The following is a 20,407-nucleotide window of genomic DNA, read 5'->3' as shown; positions in this document are numbered from 1 at the left end:
GCTTCGAAATATGACATTCACATCCATAAAATTAATTAAAATTGTAAAAGAACCAAAACTTTAACATTTTCAGCGAATCTATGGAAGGGAAAAGAATTCCTAGTAAGGTTGCGATTTGGTACATGAGATGTCGGTCTTCTTAAAGTAGCTATTCCAGTTCGGTCTGATTTCGATCCATCCTCACACCATCGCACTTGGCAGTCCTAGATCTGCACCAGTTGCATCCTCAATTCCATACCATCAGTTTCTAATTCATGTTTATTTCTTGCCAATTTCTAGCCTACCTATTCTAATTTGGTTCTTGCTATGCATTCCGATTGATGTAAGTAGGCGCCTAACTTCTTTAAGGTGAAGACCCCAAATTAAATCAGTTAGTCACACACCTACTTATGTAAAGCAGGATTGTCTGCAGAAGGGAGAAATTAATGAATAAATGTTCTCTCTCTCTCTCTCCACGGTTTTTCTCTGAAAAATATATGCGTGTGTGAGTCTGTGATCTGTATGCTCGCGTGGTTAAATTTGGTCAAATTTGAATTTAGAACTTGATAAGAAGGAATCAATTGGCTTTATGTATTACGTATACCAAAGAATATTTCAACGCCAACGTGCTTGTTTCCACAACATGAGATTAAGTCAAGCCCCAACATTTTACTAAGATTTTGAAAATTATTTAAGGATCAAATTTAATCTTATGCTCCATTTAAATTCAAAGAAAGAGGCCTATAAACACAGGAGCTTGATCTACATGTCAGGAAGGGCGTGATTGCATAAATTTTCATTTTCTTTTCATCATTACTCTTATATATTAACTATAGATAAGTGTTAGTTTTGGCCCTAATTGATTTCAACAAGAAATAGTTGAGTTGTAAGAGGAAGGAGAAGGATGAGAAGCCACTTTCTGATATAAATCAGAATAGAAATGCGGTCAACTAGTGCGGAGGTGGTTGTATATGAGGGAGTGTTTCACATATCAAGCAAACTCCCTTCCTTGTTTTTCTTACCCTCTCTCTCCCATTCTCTACCTCCTATTACCATGCTGCCTTTGGGCCAGCCGTTCTCTCCTAGGATGGTTTTCGCTTGGTTCTTTCTTACTGACCACATCAACACTTTAGTCAACCAATGTTTACTTTGTCTCTCTACCACCTAATCACAATCTCAATCACTATCCCCTTTCATGATATACATTATTTGATACATTGCATCAAAGGCCTGATGGACAAAGAATATATATATATATGGCTTGACATAGCACGTGTGCCAGCGGCCGTGGTGGGTATCGTCCGAAAGTTGTCTCTTGTCCCAGTGGTGGTAAGTTTTTCTCTTGCCACTAATTAATGAAACATAACAACGAGGAAAGGAATGCAGGTGATGAACGATCGCGTGCCAACAAGTTGTGGAGTGAGTTGGATGCGCCGTTAGGTGCATGATACGCCAAACGAAAATGGAAATATTTTGTCCTTTTTAATCTTTTCACTTTTTTAAAAAAAAAAAAATTATTGAGCTTACAAAACGTTTTCTTTTTCTATTAACCAAAAGTATTTTCTTCGTGACGCACTAAAATTTAGTGCAACAAGCGTACATAACCAGCTTAAAACAAGTTGGTTTGTGTGATTTATGGCTCCGACACTTTTGGTTGTACGTTTGTGTGGGGAACTCTGGTATTAGAAGGCTCAAGAGTCAGGCCTTCGTAGCTAAGTTTCATGGAGGGTTTCCCCACTACTTAATGGATCGTCACTACGTACCAAAAAGTACCGTAACACAACCACAGTTAAAGTACTACCCAGCATGCATCAAGAGAGTTACTAGCAACAAAGATGATTCATTAAATGAACTTGAACGGACCCATAGGTGCTGTAATTAATGTTGCCAGTTACATATGTTGATATGCAAGCATTAAGATAGATAGATAGATGGATAAAAAAAAGTTAGGCTTAGGCAGCGTTGAGTGCATCCAAGAGCTCCTCATCTGACTCCAAGGCGCTCAAGGGGCCAAGCAAACCTGTAAATCGATGCTTCCACTCCCACAGTTTTCAGGGAAAGCTGCAATTCCCCCATCAAACTTGCTCTCCGGTCCGCTGAGCACAGCAAAACCCGTTCCCCACCCGAAGTCGATCCCATATATGTCCTCCCTTGGGGAGCCTCCCACCACAATGATGTTCGGTACCGGCCGGCTGTTGCCATATATGGCATCTTCACCCATCCTTTCACACGATTGCGGACGGCATCGGCCATTTGGGCCGCAATGCCACGATGCAGGGCTCGACCCGCCCAGCCGAGGTCGTAACCCAAGAGCTCACCGACCTTGGCGTGCACCATGAGTGGCTGCACGCAGTTGCCGAAATACTCCTCCGGCAACGGCGGCTCCAGTCTGCAGCGACAACCGACGTTCATTATGCAGAGGGTGATCAGCTCCGTCGGTAGATTCTTGGCGCGCATCATGGACCGCCACATTAGGGCGGTGATCGCCTGGAGAGATGAGACTTCCCCGCATTTCGGGTGCTTGAGTTGCTGGTTGGCCTTGGCCTTCACACGAGCTACACCTTTGCTAGTGAAGCGGAAAATGCGGACCTTGAATGGTGGTGGCAAGGTTCGGTCCATATTCTTTTCGGAGACGGTGAACCGGATCCGACCCACTTCCTTATGGATCGGTGGCCGCTCCGTCACCGGCGGTCGGGTTATGGTCTTGGCGCCGGCGCTCAGCTCAGACCATGACTCGACAAAGTGCCAGAAGGACCCGCCGTCTCCGATCACATGGTTCATCGAGCAGCCTATCACTACTCCGTCCACCACCTCTGTCACCTACTCCAAAATTTGAACATAGAAAAGCTAGGAATTTACACACCACATTAACTTAAAGTACTTACATTTGTGAAATTAAGCCGAAGAGAACGGCCATACCTGGACGGCAAGAAGGGGACGATAATGGCCGTCGTAGCCGATGGCACTAACCAAAGGGAAAAATGAGTTTATGGTTTCCGGAACGACGTCGGAAACCAGGTCAGAGATGCACAGTCCGGCCGCCTTGGAGACGGTGAACTCAACTCCTGTGTCATTGCAATCCACGTAGGTGGTGGTCTCGGGGTCCGTGGCTAGTCGGCCGGACAAGAAGGGAAAGTGCAGGAGGCTGTCGGAGAGGGAGGTTTGCAGGCGACGGATGGTGTCGTCCAACGGCATGGGTGGCTTGGGAAAGACAATGCAGATTTGCATGTAGTGAGTGGAGAGCATGGCTAGATCCCATGCAGTTAGCTCCAATCAAGTAGGGGAGTCGACCTTCCAGGGAAGGTGGGCCTTCGTTGTTGAAACCTGTTCAACCGAAGCCCCAGCAGCCATTACTGTTGCTGCCTACAAAGGAGAGTTGAAAACTTGCAACTCTAATGGAAGTAGACAAGCGGAGGAAAGAAGACGTGAATGAAATGTAGAGGCTGCATCGCTATTTATAGGAGGGTTTCTTCTTGTCTAAGGGCATTTTAGATCTTTCCACAGAACATGATTTTTTTTTTCACTTCTTACCTATGTCCAGAATACGATTTGCTTTTCTTTGACATTTTTCTGTTGGACAATGTACGTAGTTCTCCAGCAGGATGGAATTGTGCCTGCTTCCATTTATTTCAATCTGCTGCAGTACGTGGCTTAATTCATCCGTGAACCCGAGAATTCTCGTGAATGCAGTGAAATCTGCTACTTCTCTTTTAAGTTATAATTATGCAGATCCATCTATTCTTGAAGTTATAGATAATGTAGAGGCTGCATCGCTATTTACAGGAGGGTTCTTCTCGTCTAAGGGCATTTTTAGATCTTTCCGCAGAACATGATTTTTTCTTTTTTCACTTCTTACCTTTGTCCAGAATAGGTTTTACTTTTCTTTGACATGTTTCTGCTGGACTATGTACGTAGTTCTCCAGCAGGATGGAATTAGGTCTGCTTCCATTTATTTCAATCTGCTGTAGTACGTGGCTTAATTCATCCTTGTACCCGAAAATTCTCGTGAATGCAGTGCAATGAGCAATCAGTTACTCACTTCTCTTTTTAAGTTATAATTATACAGATCCATCTGTTCTTGAGGTTATAGATAATTCAATTGTTAAGTAATCAGTAGGAACTGCCAGGTGAACAGTCCTGACTGACATTCTCCAATATTTCGCTTATCTTCGAGAAAAAAGAAAGGTTGGAAAGGATTTTGAAGTTAGGTGCAGAAGAATTTAATTCGCACAATCCTCAAACTATATATGTGTAAACTCCAGGTCGCAAACTAAAGAGAAAAACAACATAGAAGCCGTTTTTCCAATTTATAGTTTTCTAGGAATTTAAACATCAGAGTTCAAACCTTTCTTGGCTTTATTTACATTCATTAAAAAAATTACTTTGGTTTTAATTCCTCTTTTGCACAAACAAAATCAGGCAAAATCATGTACCATTGTTATTACAAAGTAGAAGAAAAGTGTCGTAGAAACGAAAATACGCTGTCTTTATTGCCATTTTCTAGTTAGTTATGCTGCTTATGCAAAACAGAAATAATATGTGACAAATTTATAGATAATTTTCTGAAAAGAGTTTCTAATTAGGCTTTCTTTTTTCCTTTTTCTCTATCCAAAATAATGAGACAAGAATAAGGGTTGAAAATGCTAAGTTTTTTGCCTGTATGTTTTTTCATTTCTTTTCTTCAAAATTTAATGCAGCATTCAGAAGCATATTAGCATTGACCCCTCTTGCCTTGCGTATCTGCTTGGCTTGGCGCCCATGCAGACAACTCATCTTTAGCTCAACTTCCAGGGGCACTTTGCTGATGGGCCTCATTCTAATGAAATCGATTGTGGTCTCTAAGTTGAGAAGTATGTCATATCCTGATTAGACTGCAAATTAGATTGCAAAGCGGTCCTTAATCCTAGAGGCAAGAACCACTTGGTGTATTTATTTTTACATTAATAATTTGATATATTTAATTATTTATATATATAGACAGAGGCGGAGTCAGGGGGGACAGCTGGGGTCCTAGTCGCCCTCAAAAAAAAAGAAAAAAAAACTTTTAAAACGTTTATAGGTAAAATTTTACAAGATTTTATTTATCTTGTATAAAAATTTTGAAAACGTATGTTTCAATTCCTTATAAAATTTTGAAACTATAATTCGGTCCCTCTCGTAAAAAATTTCTGGCTTCTACCCATTTGTATGATGCCAATAGCACAAACTGCCCTTTCAACGCATTTTTTAAAATCAACAGAGATGTCTCTCTACCACTTCCACCGTCACTACTTGAAGCAGTAAATTTGCATGCACCACAAGCACCAGCGAGATAACCACCAGTCCTTGAAACTAAATTATGAAACTCATGCGAACAACTCATCATTGATTGACCTTATTTATATATGAAAACATCATTGAGTTTTAGTTTTTCACATATAAGTGCCCCTTCAGTTTAAAATTTAAGTTTAGAGGAGTTGTCGGTCAAAAAATTCTAACTCCACCACTGAATACATATAAGAAAATGCAAGACCTGGAAATAGTACAACACTTCTAGTTGATGCAATCCTCTCCGTGGAACCTGAACCATATCTAAATCCACAAAAGCCACCTCATACCCATCTTGCGATAATGGCAAACTCTCTTTGCTATTTGAGATGGATTTTTCCCAAAGAATCTCCTCTCTAGTTATCGATGTGTAAGGGTTTATATTTACCTCCGAGTCATTTTGGCCCCTGTGAACATCTTGCCTTCATGCAGTGGCGTAGGCACATAATATATTTGATTGTTATACATGTAAGTGCCTCAAAGAAATTAAAGACATTAAATGAGTGCCTCCACCAAAAAAAATTTTGAGCTCTACTAGTGTCTTGGTGTATTGAAAAGGGTCTTTCTCACCGAATGCAAGTAGTGGGTGGCTTCGCCCATGTTAGCTTTAAATACGGACAACTGTTCTTGCCCTCAACCTCCCAACTGGACGCTGCTAAATATGAGTGTTTCAATGGTGACTCTAGAGTAATTAGACATGAAACTACGACTGTTCCCCTGTGTCAGGGTTGTACAGTCTTTGTTTTTGTTTTAGTTGATTTCTTTTGTGTATGTTTGGGCCTTGGTGTAAGCTTGAGTGTTCATCTGTGTAGGAGCACCCTCCCAAGATCCTTTGCAAGTGTATAGATTGGGGTTCCTAGTTTTGGTTGGTCGGCTTGGGAACTTTGTAAGCGGCTTCGGCCAACCTTTGTAAGTAAAATGTAATAGCTTACTTGCTTCCCTCGTGATGTACTCATCTTATTAAAGTGAATATATTGCGAGTTTCCTTTCTACACTCTTGTGTATTTTGTGTCTTTGTTTTCAAGAAAGAGTTCAAGTGATCTGCGCCCACTTGAACGAGGCGAAGGTTTGCGGCTTACTGGCGAGAGTTTGTCGCGCCGCACGGTCTGAAGTTGTCGGCCCGTGACAACTGGTATCAGAGCCCAGATTCAGGTCAATCTGGGGAAGCGATTGGAGAGTCGGTGTAGATCGTCGCGCCGACTTGCTGCCGTTGAAGAAGGAGCCATGGCATCATCATATAATCTGCGAGGTGCCAAAGGTAAGGAACCGGCCCATCCAGAGGAGGCGAGCCCAGGCCGTCAAGGGGAGACGAGCCCAGACCGTGGCCAGGAAAACCTGGAAGAGACGGTGAATAGGTTGGTCGCAGATGTGGCCACCCATGAGGAAGCCCTCGGCTTTGCCACCGAGACCTTTGAGGGATTCAAAGAGGAGATGAAGTTGATGCGGGAACAGATGGCCGAGTCAATGGCATTGAACCATTCACTCTCCGACTTGGTGAAGACCTTGCAGGACGAAGTTGCTGAACTTCGGGCTTCAAATCAGAGACTGCTACGTATTAGCTCATCCAGCAGTAGCCATGAGAGGACCAGTAGGGTCGACGTTCAACGTCCGGCGAAGTACAGTGGTAGCCGGGATGCGAGGGCGATCGACAACTTCCTGTTTCAAGTGGACTACTACCTGGACTTGCAAAACGTAGTAGAGGAGGACTTGAAGATCAAGACCGCAGCGATGTTGTTAGAGGGAGATGCTGTGGCTTGGTGGAGGCGGAAGATGTTTGATGTTGAGAATGGCGATTGCACGATTGCTACCTTTGACGACTTCCGTAAACAGCTGAAGGGGTACTTCATGCCTGTGGATGCCGAGAGACAGACTTACCGGATGGTGGCGAACCTGAGACAGACAGGTTCCTTGCGGGAATATGTTAGAGCCTATCAAAAGCTCATGTTGGATGTACCTAAGATGCCAGAAAAGGATAAGCTTAACTGGTTCATCATAGGGCTCCAATCTTGGGCCCAAGCCGATGTGGAGAGATCAGACCCGAAGACTTTGGAGCAAGCATATGTGGCAGCCGAACGCTTGGCAGATACCCAACGCAAAAGCTACACTGAGACCTTTAAGCCTACAAGGGAGTCCGACCACAATGGTAAGGAGGAGCGGCGAGACAGAAGTGGATCGTCATTTCAGAGGCAAACTGGGGGAAGACAATTCTTTCGCAGGGATTACAATGGGCCACCAAGAGAAGTAACTTGTTGGGTTTGTGGGGAAAGGCATGAGGCACGCGTCTGCCCAAAGCGAGTAAGGCCGACAGGACAGGCCAATGCTGCGAGGGCTATAGAGGCAAGCACTTCAAGGTCATCTACAAATGCGCTACAAGGTGGAGATGTGGAAGAGTCCAGAATTGGGGCACTTCAACTTCTTCACGCCTTGACAAAAGAGGAGGAAACGAATGTGACAACGACACCTTCAACGGAGCTCATGTGCATAGAGATTCTGGTGAACAGAAAACCTTCCATCGCCATGGTAGACACGGGAGCCACGCACAATTTTATTTCGGAGGAGGAAGTCGGGAGATTGGGCCTCATCCGAGGAAAGGGGGAGTAACGCGTGAAGGCAATGAACTCAGAGACAAGACCGATCTACGCCATAGTCCGAGATGCAGTTGTGAAGATTGAGGGTTGGTCGGGAAGGGCCAACTTCTCGGTGGTTCAGACAGATGATTTCCAGATGATTCTAGGCATGGAGTTCCTCTGCGCATCAAAGATGGTACCGATGCCGCACTTACGCACTGTAAATATCATGGACGAGAGGCACCCTTGCATGGTCCCAACCGTCCCAACAAGGAAGGATAAAGGTAAGGTCGTGGAAGTATCCACTCTTCAACAAAGGCAGGGCAGAGAATCTAACAGAAGCCTCCCATAACGAGACCTCACCGTGCAGCGAGTATCGCCGACCAAGCAAGCAACAGATCGGCGGGTGGAGAAGATTCTTCGGCAAAAAGCAAACTCTCGAGGAGAGCCGAAGAAATACCAAGTAAAGTGGATAGGCGAGCAAGACCCAACGTGGGAGTATGCGTTTTGCATGAAGCAGTGCTACCCGTTGGACGTGAAGACCTATCACAGCAGATAGCGCCGAGGACAGCGCTTGTTTTGAAGGGGGGAGCCTGTTCCCCTGTGTCAGGGTTGTACAGTCTTTGTTTTTGTTTTAGTTGATTTTCTTTGTGTATGTTTGGGCCTTGGTGTAAGCTTGAGTGTTCATCTGTGTAGGAGCACCCTCCCAAGGTCCTTTGCAAGTGTATAGATTGAGGTTCCTAGCTTTGGTTAGTCGGCTTGGGAACTTTGTAAGCGGCTTCGGCCAACCTTTGTAAGTAAAGTGTAATAGCTTACTTGCTTCCCTCGTGATGTACTCATCTTGTTAAAGTGAATATATTGCGAGTTTTCTTTCGACACTCTTGTGTATTTTGTGTCTTTGTTTTCGAGAAAGCATTCAAGTGATCTGCGCCCACTTGAACGAGGCGAAGGCTTGCGGCTTACTGGCGAGAGTTTGCCGCGCCGCACGGTCCGGAGTTGTCGGCCCGTGACAACGACTGCCCATTTAAAAATAGATGGACGACTTTACCTCCCCCATAATCGCCGGCAGCCTGTCAGGGTTTTGCCAGAAAAGAGGAGCTCCGACAGCTCCCTTCCTCTTATCACCAGCGCGTGGATGGCAGGGCGACTGGCTGTTAGTAAGGGTGGGTATCGGGCCGGGCCGGCCCGGCCCATTTTAATTAAAAAAATAATTTTTAATTATAAAATAATATTTTTTAAATATAAAATATATTTATTAACAATAAAAACATATTATTAAACAAAAAAATAAAAAAATATATATATATATGTTTTTTCCTTACCGGGCTGGGCCGACCCGGGCCTGGCTGTCGGGCCCGGGATTTTCCTGGCCCAAGCCCGGCCCGACGCCCAGCCCTAGCTGTCAGTAGTGTCTACTAAATGTAGAGTTACTATCTACGTAGATTAATCCCAACAAGACAACAATTAATGGTCACTTAAGTCATTGCCAATTGATTATTAATGAGCATTCTTCTTTACTAAGAACTCTGCCATGTGAATGGCAATTTATGCAATGATGTCTCGTAGTGTCCACTAAATGTAGAGTTACCATTATGCATAGATTGGTCCGAACAAGACAACAATTAATGATCACTTGTGACACTTGGCAATCGATTCTTAATGGACGTTCTTCTTTACTGAGAAGCTCTGTCATGCCCATGGCAATTTATGCACTGCCATCGATTATGTCACTGGGGACACATGTTGCAGAACCATTAAGACATGGTGATGGTTGTGCACCATGAGGATGCTGAGCATCTTGCTCAACGTTATGATGGAATGCGGCAAGAAGCTGAGGCACAGGTGTTCCCTTCATGGGATTTTGTTAGTCAGTTCGTTATCGACGTGAATGGAATTATCTTCTAAAGCCTTTCTCTGTGAAAATGGACTGTATTCTCTCATTAATCGTGTCATAGGCTGTCGCATTTTGTGGTTCTGTAATGGGTACGCTTCATTATTACTTCAGATACAGTAGTGGTGTAAAACAACGTATGACGAGCATGCCGAACTCGGCTAGACCACATGCTGCTCAGCTCAAGCTAATCGAGTTTATGAGCCAAGTTAGCTCAACTCAATTACGTTCGTGTGACTTGATTCACATTTTTTTTAAATGAAAATCAAAACCACAAAAATAATGTTAAAATTTGTGTAAAAATTACCGACATACCTTTGATCATTAACAAACAGGGAAGACACGAGTGAGTCAAGTTTAAATAAATCGAGTTTGTATAACTCTAACTCAACTCATTTATAATTCGAGTTTTAACTCAAACTTGACCTCGACTCGTTTCTGAATGAAGGCAGAGCTCGAGTCGAGCTTACACGGGCAAGGTTGAGTCAAGTCCAAGTTGATTTGATTCGTTGTACATCTCTGCCCATAAGCCACCGCCTCATTCTTTGAGGGGGACCTTTTTTAGTCTCTTTCTTTCCAACTTTTTTGTTGGGGGTATTTTGCTTATTTTGTCCACTTAAAAATTTTCATTGTGTTTGACATCCAAGCATTCTAGTACTTGCACCTTTTATCAACTTCCAAATGACCAGAGACCGGATAATTGATAGACTCTCCCCATTTATCAGCTTCCAAAATCTTGAAATGCATTTTACTTCAATGAACTTCTATAATTGTGCAGTCTAATCTAAGGGTGGGCATTGGGCCGGGCCGGGCCGATAACGTCTCGGTTGGGGCTCAGCTCATTTAAAATTAAAAAAATATTTTTAATTATAAAATTATTTTTTTAAATATAAAATAAATTTATTAATAATAAATATATATTATTAAAACAAAAAAATAAAAAATTAATTTTTTAATTTAAACGAGCTAAATGGACCAGGCCAAACTGACCCGGGCCGGCCTATCGGGCACACCCGTCCCAGCCCCACACCCACCCTTAGTCTAATCCAGACCACCCTAGTTAAAAAAAAAACTTTGCATGCAGACTTTTTAAAGAGTCCAACCAACACATTTCGGCCTAAGCAGGTCATATGAAACCTATTGGTATCCAGCAAGTGTTGAAGGTCGGCTCTCTCTTCCAAAGATATATAGATCTTCCGTGATATAAGAATGCCTTACTTTTGTGCGCTTCATAGGCTTAGAGAAAGGCTACAAACATTTTTTGAATTTAGATAATGTTGATCTAAAAGACATAGATCTAGAAGAACGATAATCAAGACCTGCCTAATCAAACATAATCTACCAACAATTGAAAGTATACCACCAGCACAGGTACTACTGCCAGCACTATAGTCAATATGCAATGTATAGGCATGGGTGGAGGGATTTCAGAACCCATGCAAAAGAGGGGAGTTTCAAAATAACAACAAAAATTGAGGCTTAGCTGAGGAAAGAAAAAATAGAATGAAGACAACACAAACAAACAAACACTATCTTTAAACAAATTAATCCAAAATTTGTTGGGGTTATATTCTTTCAAGTCTAAATTATCCAAGATGATTTTGCAAGGTTTCATGAAAGCACATGCATTGTACTATCAAAAAAATGGGTAATCCAGTAGTCTATCTTACGTGATGGTGAGGTTGTAGTCTATGTTTTAGATTATGGGTTAGAATCTCGAGATAACTGTTAGAATAGCTTAACATAGCATGCGCCAGATGTGATCTGTTTCACAATATGCTTAAAGTCAGAGATTATGTTAAATGAGTAGAAAATTAAATTTTATAGGTCACACTTAGTTAAAGTTGTCGGCAAAAAGTTGTTATAAAGATTATATAAAAGATATTTTATAAGAAACTTCCTTTTCGGAAAGATTGTGGATAGTACACTGACACAAAGTATTGAAAGGTATCTACAACTTGCCAATGATATGTGCCTATATTGTCAGATAGGTAAAGCTAATTAATATGTTTTTTCCTTTGAGCAATATTATATATTACTGACAATCTTTTTTTAGCTATGAAACCAACAAGGTTCTATTAAAAAAAAAACCCTAAAAATTGTGGAGAGTAAAAAAAGCCAAATGATGTTCGACAAAAGACCGGGCATACAAATGATGACACAAACACAGTAGTGAATTGGAAAAGGGATACAAGGAAGGCTACTCTATGTAGACATAAAAGACATTCGAACTAATTGTGAAGACAAAGAATTTGAAGCAAGCATGGCGAATCTGACTTTGTCATGCCTACTACAACGTACTGCAAATAGACAAGAGTGCACCAAACCAAACCCAACGAGAAAGACAAACACCTCCACATGCTTCACAGAGAGATTTCATCATCACAATTGATCTGCTCCCAAATTCTAAATCAAAGAGAGAGAGCTTCTTTGAGCTCTTCATCTAATGCCAATGCACTCATGGTTTCAGTAGAAAGGCAAACTTCCAGGTCCACGCTGCCAGCACCCTCGCAGCCTTGTGAAGCCAACACCATCCCATCAAACTTTCCGGCCGGGCCCCATAACACGCCAGCCGGCCGGCCCCAGCTGAAATCGTTCCCATATACCTCGAACCTTGGTGAGCTCGCTACCAAGATGAGATAAGGGATGGGCTCCAGTGAAAGTAGATAGGGCTTCTCTACCCATGCCTCAACGAAGGCACGCGCGCCTTCAGACGTCTGGCTACTGACTGTCTCGTTCAGCGCTCGCGCCGCTGAACCGAGGTCTCGGCTCAATAGCTCGCCGGCAGGTGCCCTGGTAAATGCTGCAGTAACGTAGTTGCCGAAGCTTTCCGGTGACATTGGAGGGTCCCACCTTTGCCTGTTCCCTACAACCATCAAGCAGATGGTCATTTGGCCCGGTGCTGCTTTCCTTGCCCTCGTCACGGCTCGCCAGATTAGTGTTGATAGTGCTTGCAATGATGATATCTCGCCCTTCTCCAGCTTGCATTGCTGGTTGGCTTTGGCCTTCAGGCTGGCCATCGCCTTTCGGCTGAAGCGGAAGACGCGTGAGCTCAGGCCATGTGCGGGCCACTTGTTTACTCTAATCGCTTCTTCTGAGGGAACGAATCGGATGGGTTCTTTGCTGAAGAATGCACGATCCATGAGTGGTGGACGGGAAATTTGTCGGCTTCCTCGGCTGAGCTCGGACCAGCAGTTGATGAAGTGGCACATTGATTCCCCATCGACGATGTTGTGGTTGAAGGAGCAGCCGATGAACATCCCATCGGCCAATTCTGTAATCTGAACATGTATGTAAAACCATTTCAGTGATCTTGCGTCATAAGCATTCCTCTCAGAACTGGTGTGGATTGGAGAATTCGTCTCATTTAACATAAACCCCCAATCGTAAATTCATGGATCATTTTGGGAAACTGTGAACTTAAGAACCATGGGGTTTAAGATTTTCAACTCAAATCCATGAATTTCTCCTCAGGAAGGAGCCACGTCTACCTTGGGAACCATAGATTCAAAGAGAAAAAGAAAGATAGCTTTTAATTAATATTTTAAAATATCACAAACAGCGGGTAGTAAAAATAAGTGGGTAGAATGGGTGGTAATTGAGAGGCAAAACTATTTCTTTTCCTTTTATTCTTAGCATTCCGGGATACTTCAAGATTTGAGTGGTCCTACGATACATCTTTCTATGTCAGTATTCTACACCCCCATCACTTAAATCCAAAGCCACTATAAATAAAAAGGAAGACAGTTTTTAATATAAATTTTCATATTTAGAGAAGGGGTAGGAAAGAAAAGGAAAAACAAACATTGTAGTTGGAGAAACGTCGCAAGTTATGTGTTCATATGCCTTGCTTCATGCTTCAAGTAGTTTGTGTTTGACAATCCTGTTCTTTAAGAGAAAATACTTAGCATTAGATGATTTTGTATTTCAATTTGGTGTATTGGGAGATCCAATTTACTTTTAGGTATTAGTCAAAATACCACACTGATGAAGTATTGTTCAATGACCTAAATTAAATAAATCTCAACTGAATATCGTTTGAAGGAAACATTTGTTAATAATATACTATCAAAGCACGAAATTGGCTAATCGCTGTCATTAATCAGAAAAAGTTTTAGATAATGTACTGCCACATAAAACAAACGAATATTTTTAAGAACATCAATTGCATCTATCGTGCTGTAAGCTTATAAGCAATAAAAGTAGCAAACTCTAAAGTTTTACGAAGCACCAAAAAGGAACCATGTGGTATTCACATTTTCTTTCAAATCCCCAACGCATTGGACGTCCAAAGTCCCGAGCAACAGGAATGGTACCTGCACAGCGAGGAGTGGAAGGGAATGGCCGTCATGATTGAGGGCACCAGTCAGTGGGAAGAAGGACCTCACTGCACCGGGCACATCTCCGTCCGCTGTCAAATCTGTCACGCTAATGCCATGACATGCAGCAACCACAAACTGAGCTCCGGCGTCGTTGCAGTCGACGAAGACGGTGGTTTCTGGGTCAGTCGCCAGCCGGCCGGCCAAGGGGTAGAAATGAACTAGGCACTCGGAGAGAGAGTCTCGCAGCCGTTGGACGGCATCGTCGAACTTGATCGGAGGCTTAGGGTAAATAAGACCTTGCTGGGAGTAGCAATTGGAGAGTTGCAGCAGATCCCATGCTGTTAGGTCGCATCGAGATCTCACGTGGGGCCGCGCCGATATGACGATGTTGGTGGAGAGTACAACGGCGACGGCGGTCGACGTCATATCTTATCGGCGATGAACCCGGAAGCTGGGAGCCTCCTTCTCTTATAGTGCTTTCCGCCGCCTGAACTTGGTACGGAATGGCCATGTAATGGTAGCTGCCACGTGTTGGTTGGAAACTTGGAGAATGGTAGTCGGGCCTGGGCATCGGCCCGGCCGGACCCGGCCCAATAACGAAAATATGTTGGCTGAAATTTTCTTAATTACGTTTTTTTTTATCGTTTTATGAAATATTGTTTGTTTCTTAAGTAATTGGAAATTTAGGTTTTGTAAAAAACCGAGCCCTTTCTTTAAAAAAAATTGCGAACGTTATGGGTAAAAGTTACTCTCTTTATTTTTCTAGCGATTCTAACTTCTAGATTTAATATTTTGAAACGATTAAAAGTACGGCAAATTAAATCAGGTTGTTTGCTAGGCCTGATTTAGAGTTAGATCGAACGTTTTAAAACCATTTTTTAAGTTTTTTTGAATGGTAGAGCTACATGGTGATATCTTGATCTACTTAAATTATATTCCGGAAACAATTGAATTTGGATAACATGCCGTCATGAAGATGACTAAATTATTGAGGCGACGATGAATCAGATTCTGAAATTTTGTCAACTCAATAGAATCTTAAATTACATATGATCAAGATAAACTCATTAAATCAAATTAACAACACTCATGTGCTTCGAAATATGACTATAAAATTAATTAAAATTGTAAAAGAACCAAAACTTTAATATTTTCAGCGAATCTATGTTAGGGAAAAGAATTCCAAGTAAGGTTGTGATTTGGTATATGAAGTGTCCGTCTTCTTAAAGTAGCTATTCCAGTTCGCGTGGTTGAGGAGGATTAAAATTGGTCGAATTTGAATTTAGAACTTGATAAGAAGGAATCAATTGGCTTTATGTATTACGTATACCAAAGAATATTACAACGCCAACGTGCTTGTTTCCACAACATGAGATTAAGTCAAGCCCCAACATTTTACTAAGATTTTGAAAATTATTTAAGGATCAAATTTAATTTTATGCTCCATTTAAAACTAAAAGAAAGAGGCTTATAAATACAAGAGCTTGGTCTACATGTCAGGAGGGGCATAATTGCATAAATTTTTTTTTTTTTTTTCATTACTAGTGTTATATATTAACGATGGATAAGTTTTGGCCCTAACTGATTTCATCAAGAAATGGTTGAGTCGTAAGAGGAGGGAGCAGGATGAGAAGCCACTTTCTGATATAAATCAGAATAGAAATGCAGTCAACTAGTGCGGAGCTGGTTGTACATGCCCTCTCTTTCCACAATTTTTCTTTTACACATGATGATGCAAAATTTGTAGGCCTTGTATCTTGTGGCATACAGAAGTGTTATTTTTCTTCTTCTTTTTTCTTTTTTTTTTGAAAAGGCTGAAGCCCCAAGTTGCTTTTAGTACATATTTATTGCCAAGAGTGGCAAACGCAACTCGGTTTACCACTGGTCCACCCATGATGTTGATTGACGCCCCCACCCACCATGTTCTCAAAGCAGCACTAAACCAGAAAAATGCGTTAAATTTAAAAGGGACTGTTCTCCATCTAGGCCCTTTCATCCTCCACCTCCTGTTACCATGCTGCCTTTGGGCCAGCCTCCTCACGTGGCGTGGGATGGTTTTGCTTGGCTCTTTCTTACTATCACATCAACACTTTAGCCAATCAGATATCTGTTTTGTCTCTCTACCACCCAAGCACAACCCCCTGTCCTCGGGGTAGCTCCTTCTCTTTCTAACTTCACCATCTGTCAGCAACAATTGGTGAATTACGTTTATCTTTCTAACGTCACCATCTGTCAGCAACAATTGGTGAATTAAGTTTCTCTTTCTAACTTGAACATCTGTCAGCAACAATTAGTGAATTAACGTTGCAGTCTTAGCACATTATCTGTTCGTGGCAGATTTGTGAGAAGGGCAACAACCGAATGTTCAGGGAATCGATTCGGCTGTGAATTTAGCATCAGTTGGATGCATTGTCAAAGCAGAAGTCCACCTTTAGCCTCAGTTTTGCTTATGACTAGCTCTTTCTCTCCCTCCTCTTGTTCTTGTTCACGTTCTGGTTTGGTTTGTTCACTAATTTTATTTTTTATGTCTCTCTTCTTTTCTTCTGTTGCTTGATGATACCTCATTACCCAAACTTTTTTTCAGTGACTTTCCATTATGTCAGCTCTCTCTCTCTCTCTCTCTCTCTCTCTCTCTCTCTCTCTCTCCAGTGTTCAAATTGATTAGGGTAGTCTCACCCCATCCAACCCGACATGAATTTCCATTATGTTGGTTGCTTTGCAAACTGTTTGTGTGATCTAAGCCTCCGACACCTTTTGGCTGTACGCTTGTGCAGACTGATCTGTTCCATGCCTTAAAAGCAAAAGTTGTTCTTTCATTGGAGGTGAAATTAAGCGTCAACACTAGCACGTTTTATAGCCCATGGTCTCACTGGCCAACATCCTGGAACTCAAGTATTAGAAGGCTCAGGAGTCAGGCCTTCGTAGCTAAGGTTCCCCACTACCTAATGGATCGTCACCACGTACGCCTCTTTCCAAAAAGTACCGTGACACAACATTGTGTGCATGGTTCGTCCACTACTTTGAAAGGCGCCTCAGTTAAAAGTACTACCCAGCATTTTGGGGATGCGTCAAGAGAGTTAATTAGCAAGAAAGATTATTCATTAAATGAATTTGAACTGGAAATGCAGACCCATAGGTGCTGTAATTAATGTTGCCAGTTACATATGTTGATATTTTCCCCATTAAAATGCAAGCATTAAGATTGATGGATAGATAGATAGATAGATAAAAGGAAGTTAGGCAGCGTTGAGTGCATCCAAGGGCTCTTCATCTGACTCCAAGGCGGTCATATAGATTTTTAGTTTTTTCGCATACAAGTTTCCCTTCAGTCTGAAATTTAAGCTTAGAGTGCCCGAATTCGGGCAGAAATTTTGTTGCTCTGCCACTTAATACATATAGGAAAATGCAAGACCTGGAAATAGTACAACACTTCTCAGCTGATGCATTCCTTTCCGTGGAACCCGAACAGTATCTAAATCCACAAAAGCCACTTCATACCCATCTTGCGATAATAGCAACCTCTCTTTGCTATTTGAGATGGATTTTTCCTAAAGAATCTTCTCTCTAGTTATCGATGTGTAAGGGTTTTCGTTTACCAGCGGCTAGGTTGGTTCGTATGACCGAGTCATTTTGGCCCCTGTGAACATCTTGTCTTCATGTATTAAAAAGGGTCTTTCTCACCGGTGGCAAGTAGTGGGTGCCCACATTTAGGGGTGAACAACGAGTTCGACTAGCACGACTCATTAAAGCTTGGCTCGTGGACGAGTTTGAGCTAAGTCACTTGCTTAACGAGTTGAACTCGAGTTCATGAGTCGACTCATTCAAATAATCGAATTGAGTTCGAGTTCAACACGTAACCGTCGATTTGAGCTCGAGCCTTAATCAAGTTTTCAAGCCTTAATCAAGTCGATATATTCAAACGAGCTTGTCGAGCCTTAATTTAGTCGATATATTCAAACGAGCTTGTCGAGCCTTAATCAAGTCGATATATTCAAACGAGTTTGAGTTTGTCGAGTCTTAATCGAGTCGAATTCAAGCTCAACACGTAGTGATGAGTATCAATTCTATTCAAACGAGTTGGTTAAAACTTAATGGAGTTGAGCTCAAGCTCAACACGCAATTGCGGAGTCGAGCTCGATGTTTCATTAGTCAACATGAGCTCGAGCTGACTGAACTCGGTCTCGAACTCACATTAGCTTTAAATACGAACAACTGTTCTTGCCCTCAACCTCCCAACTGGACATTGCTAAATATGAGTGTTTCAATGGTGAATCTAGACATCAAACTACGATTGCATTTAAAAATAGATGGACAACTCTACCTCCCCCACAGTTGCCAGCAGCATGTCAGGGTTTTGTCAGAAAAGTGGAGCCTCGGCAACTCCCTTCCTCCTGTCACCAGCGCCTGGAGGGAAGTGGCTGTCATTAGTGTCCACTAAATGTAGAGTTATCATTCTACATAGATTGATCCCAACAAGACAACAATTAATGGTCACTTATGTCACTGCAATTGATTCTTAATGGGCATTCTTTTTTACTAAGAAGCTCTACCATGTCAATGGCAATTTAATGGCAATTTATGCATTGATGTCTCGTAGTGTCCACTAAATGTAGAGTTACCATTCTACATAGATTGATCCCAACAAGACAACAATTAATGGTCACCTATGTCATTGCAATTGATTCTTAATGGGCATTTATTTTTACTAATAAGCTCTACTATGTCAATGGCAATTTATGCACTGATGTCTCGTAGTGTCCACTAAATCTAGAGTTACTGTTCTGCATACATTGATCCCAACAAGACAACAATTAATGGCCACTTATGTCACTGCCAATCGATTCTTAATGGGCATTCTTCTTTAATGGCCACTTATGTCACTGCCAATCGATTCTTAATGGGCATTCTTCTTTACTAAGAAGCTCTAGTGGCAATTTATGCATTGATGTCTTGTAGTGTCCACTAAATGTAGAGTTACCATTCTGCATACATTGGTCTCAACAAGACAACAAGTAATGGTCACTTGTACCACTGCAATCGATTCTTAATGGGCACTCGTCTTCACTAAGAAGCTCTGCCATGTCAATGGCAACTTATGCATTGATGTCTCATAGTGTCCACTAAATGTAGAGCTACCATTCTGTATACATTGGTCCCAACATGACAACAATTAATGGTCACTTGTGTCATTGCCAATCGATTCTTAATGGGCATTCTTCTTTCTAAGAAGCTATGCCACATCAATGACAATTTATGCACTGATGTCTCGTAGTGTCCACTAAATATAGAGTTACTGTTCTGCATACGTTGGTCTCAACAAGACAACAATTAATGGTCACTTGTGTCATTGCCAATCGATTCTTAATGGGCATTATTATTTACTAAGAAGTTATACCATGTCAATGGCAATTTATGCACTGATGTCTCGTAGTGTCCACTAAATGTAGAGTTGACATTCTTCATACATTTGTCCCAACAAGACAACAATTAATAGTCACTTATGTCACTGCCAATCGATTCTTAATAGGCACTCTTCTTTACTAAGAAGCTATGTCATGTCAGTGGCAATTTATGCACTGATATTTTGTAGTGTCCACTAAATGTAGAGTTACCATTCTGCATACATTGGTCCCAACAAGACAACAATTAATGATCACTTGTGTCACTGCAATTGATTCTTAATGGGCATTATTCTTCACTAAGAAGCTCTGCCATGTCAGTGGCAACTTATGCACTGATGTCTCGTAGTGTCCACTAAATGTAGAGTTACCATTTTGCATACATTGGTTCCACCAAGACAACAATTAATGGTCACTTGTGTCACAGCCAATTGATTCTTAATGGGCATTCTTCTTTACTAAGAAGTTCTGCCATGTCAATGGCAATTTATGCACTGCCATCGACTATGTCAGTGGGGGCACATGTTGCATAGCCATTAAGAGATATGGTGATGGGTGCACCATGAGGTTGCTCGGAATCTTGCTCAACGTTATGATGGAATGCGACTAGAATGAGGCACAAGTGTTCCAGTCATGGGTTTTTGTTTCAGTTCGTGGATAGATTTTTCTTTCTAAACCCTTTAGCTATGAAAATGAACTGTATTCTCTCGTAAATTGAGCCATAGTCAGTAGCATTTTATGGTTCTGTAATTGGTACACTTCACTATTACTTCAGATACAGTGGTGTTCAATCCCTCATAAGTAAGAATGCATAACGAGCAAGTCGGTCGAGCTCGACCAGAGCTTGAATCGAGCTTTATGAGCCAAGTTCGCTCAATTCAATCACATTCTTGTGACTTGATTCACATTTTTTTTTCTTGAAATGAAATGAAAACCACAAAA

General features: G+C 41.9%; 2 protein-coding genes across 2 annotated transcripts; both read right to left on the bottom strand.

Annotated features, from left to right (window-relative positions):
• Positions 1–1,799: 1,799 nt before the first annotated feature.
• LOC116253205 (uncharacterized acetyltransferase At3g50280-like) lies at positions 1,800–3,388 on the bottom strand. Its single transcript, XM_031627975.2, has 2 exons — positions 2,899–3,388; positions 1,800–2,799 (listed from the first exon to the last, which is right to left on the bottom strand). Exons 1-2 carry the CDS (start codon positions 3,223–3,225, stop codon positions 1,963–1,965), a joined length of 1,164 nt encoding a protein of 387 aa, XP_031483835.2. The 5' UTR covers positions 3,226–3,388; the 3' UTR covers positions 1,800–1,962.
• An 8,465-nt stretch (positions 3,389–11,853) lies between these two features.
• On the bottom strand, positions 11,854–14,492 carry LOC116253204 (uncharacterized acetyltransferase At3g50280-like). Its single transcript, XM_031627974.1, has 2 exons — positions 14,061–14,492; positions 11,854–13,025 (listed from the first exon to the last, which is right to left on the bottom strand). The coding sequence occupies exons 1-2, from the start codon at positions 14,490–14,492 to the stop codon at positions 12,156–12,158; spliced, it is 1,302 nt and encodes a 433-aa protein (XP_031483834.1). The 3' UTR covers positions 11,854–12,155.
• Between the last annotated feature and the right edge of the window lie 5,915 nt (positions 14,493–20,407).

The sequence above is a fragment of the Nymphaea colorata genome, chromosome 4, assembly GCF_008831285.2.
Source record: "Nymphaea colorata isolate Beijing-Zhang1983 chromosome 4, ASM883128v2, whole genome shotgun sequence".
In the NCBI taxonomy this organism is placed as follows: Eukaryota; Viridiplantae; Streptophyta; class Magnoliopsida; order Nymphaeales; family Nymphaeaceae; genus Nymphaea; species Nymphaea colorata.
This window is presented reverse-complemented; position numbering and strand designations above follow the sequence as displayed.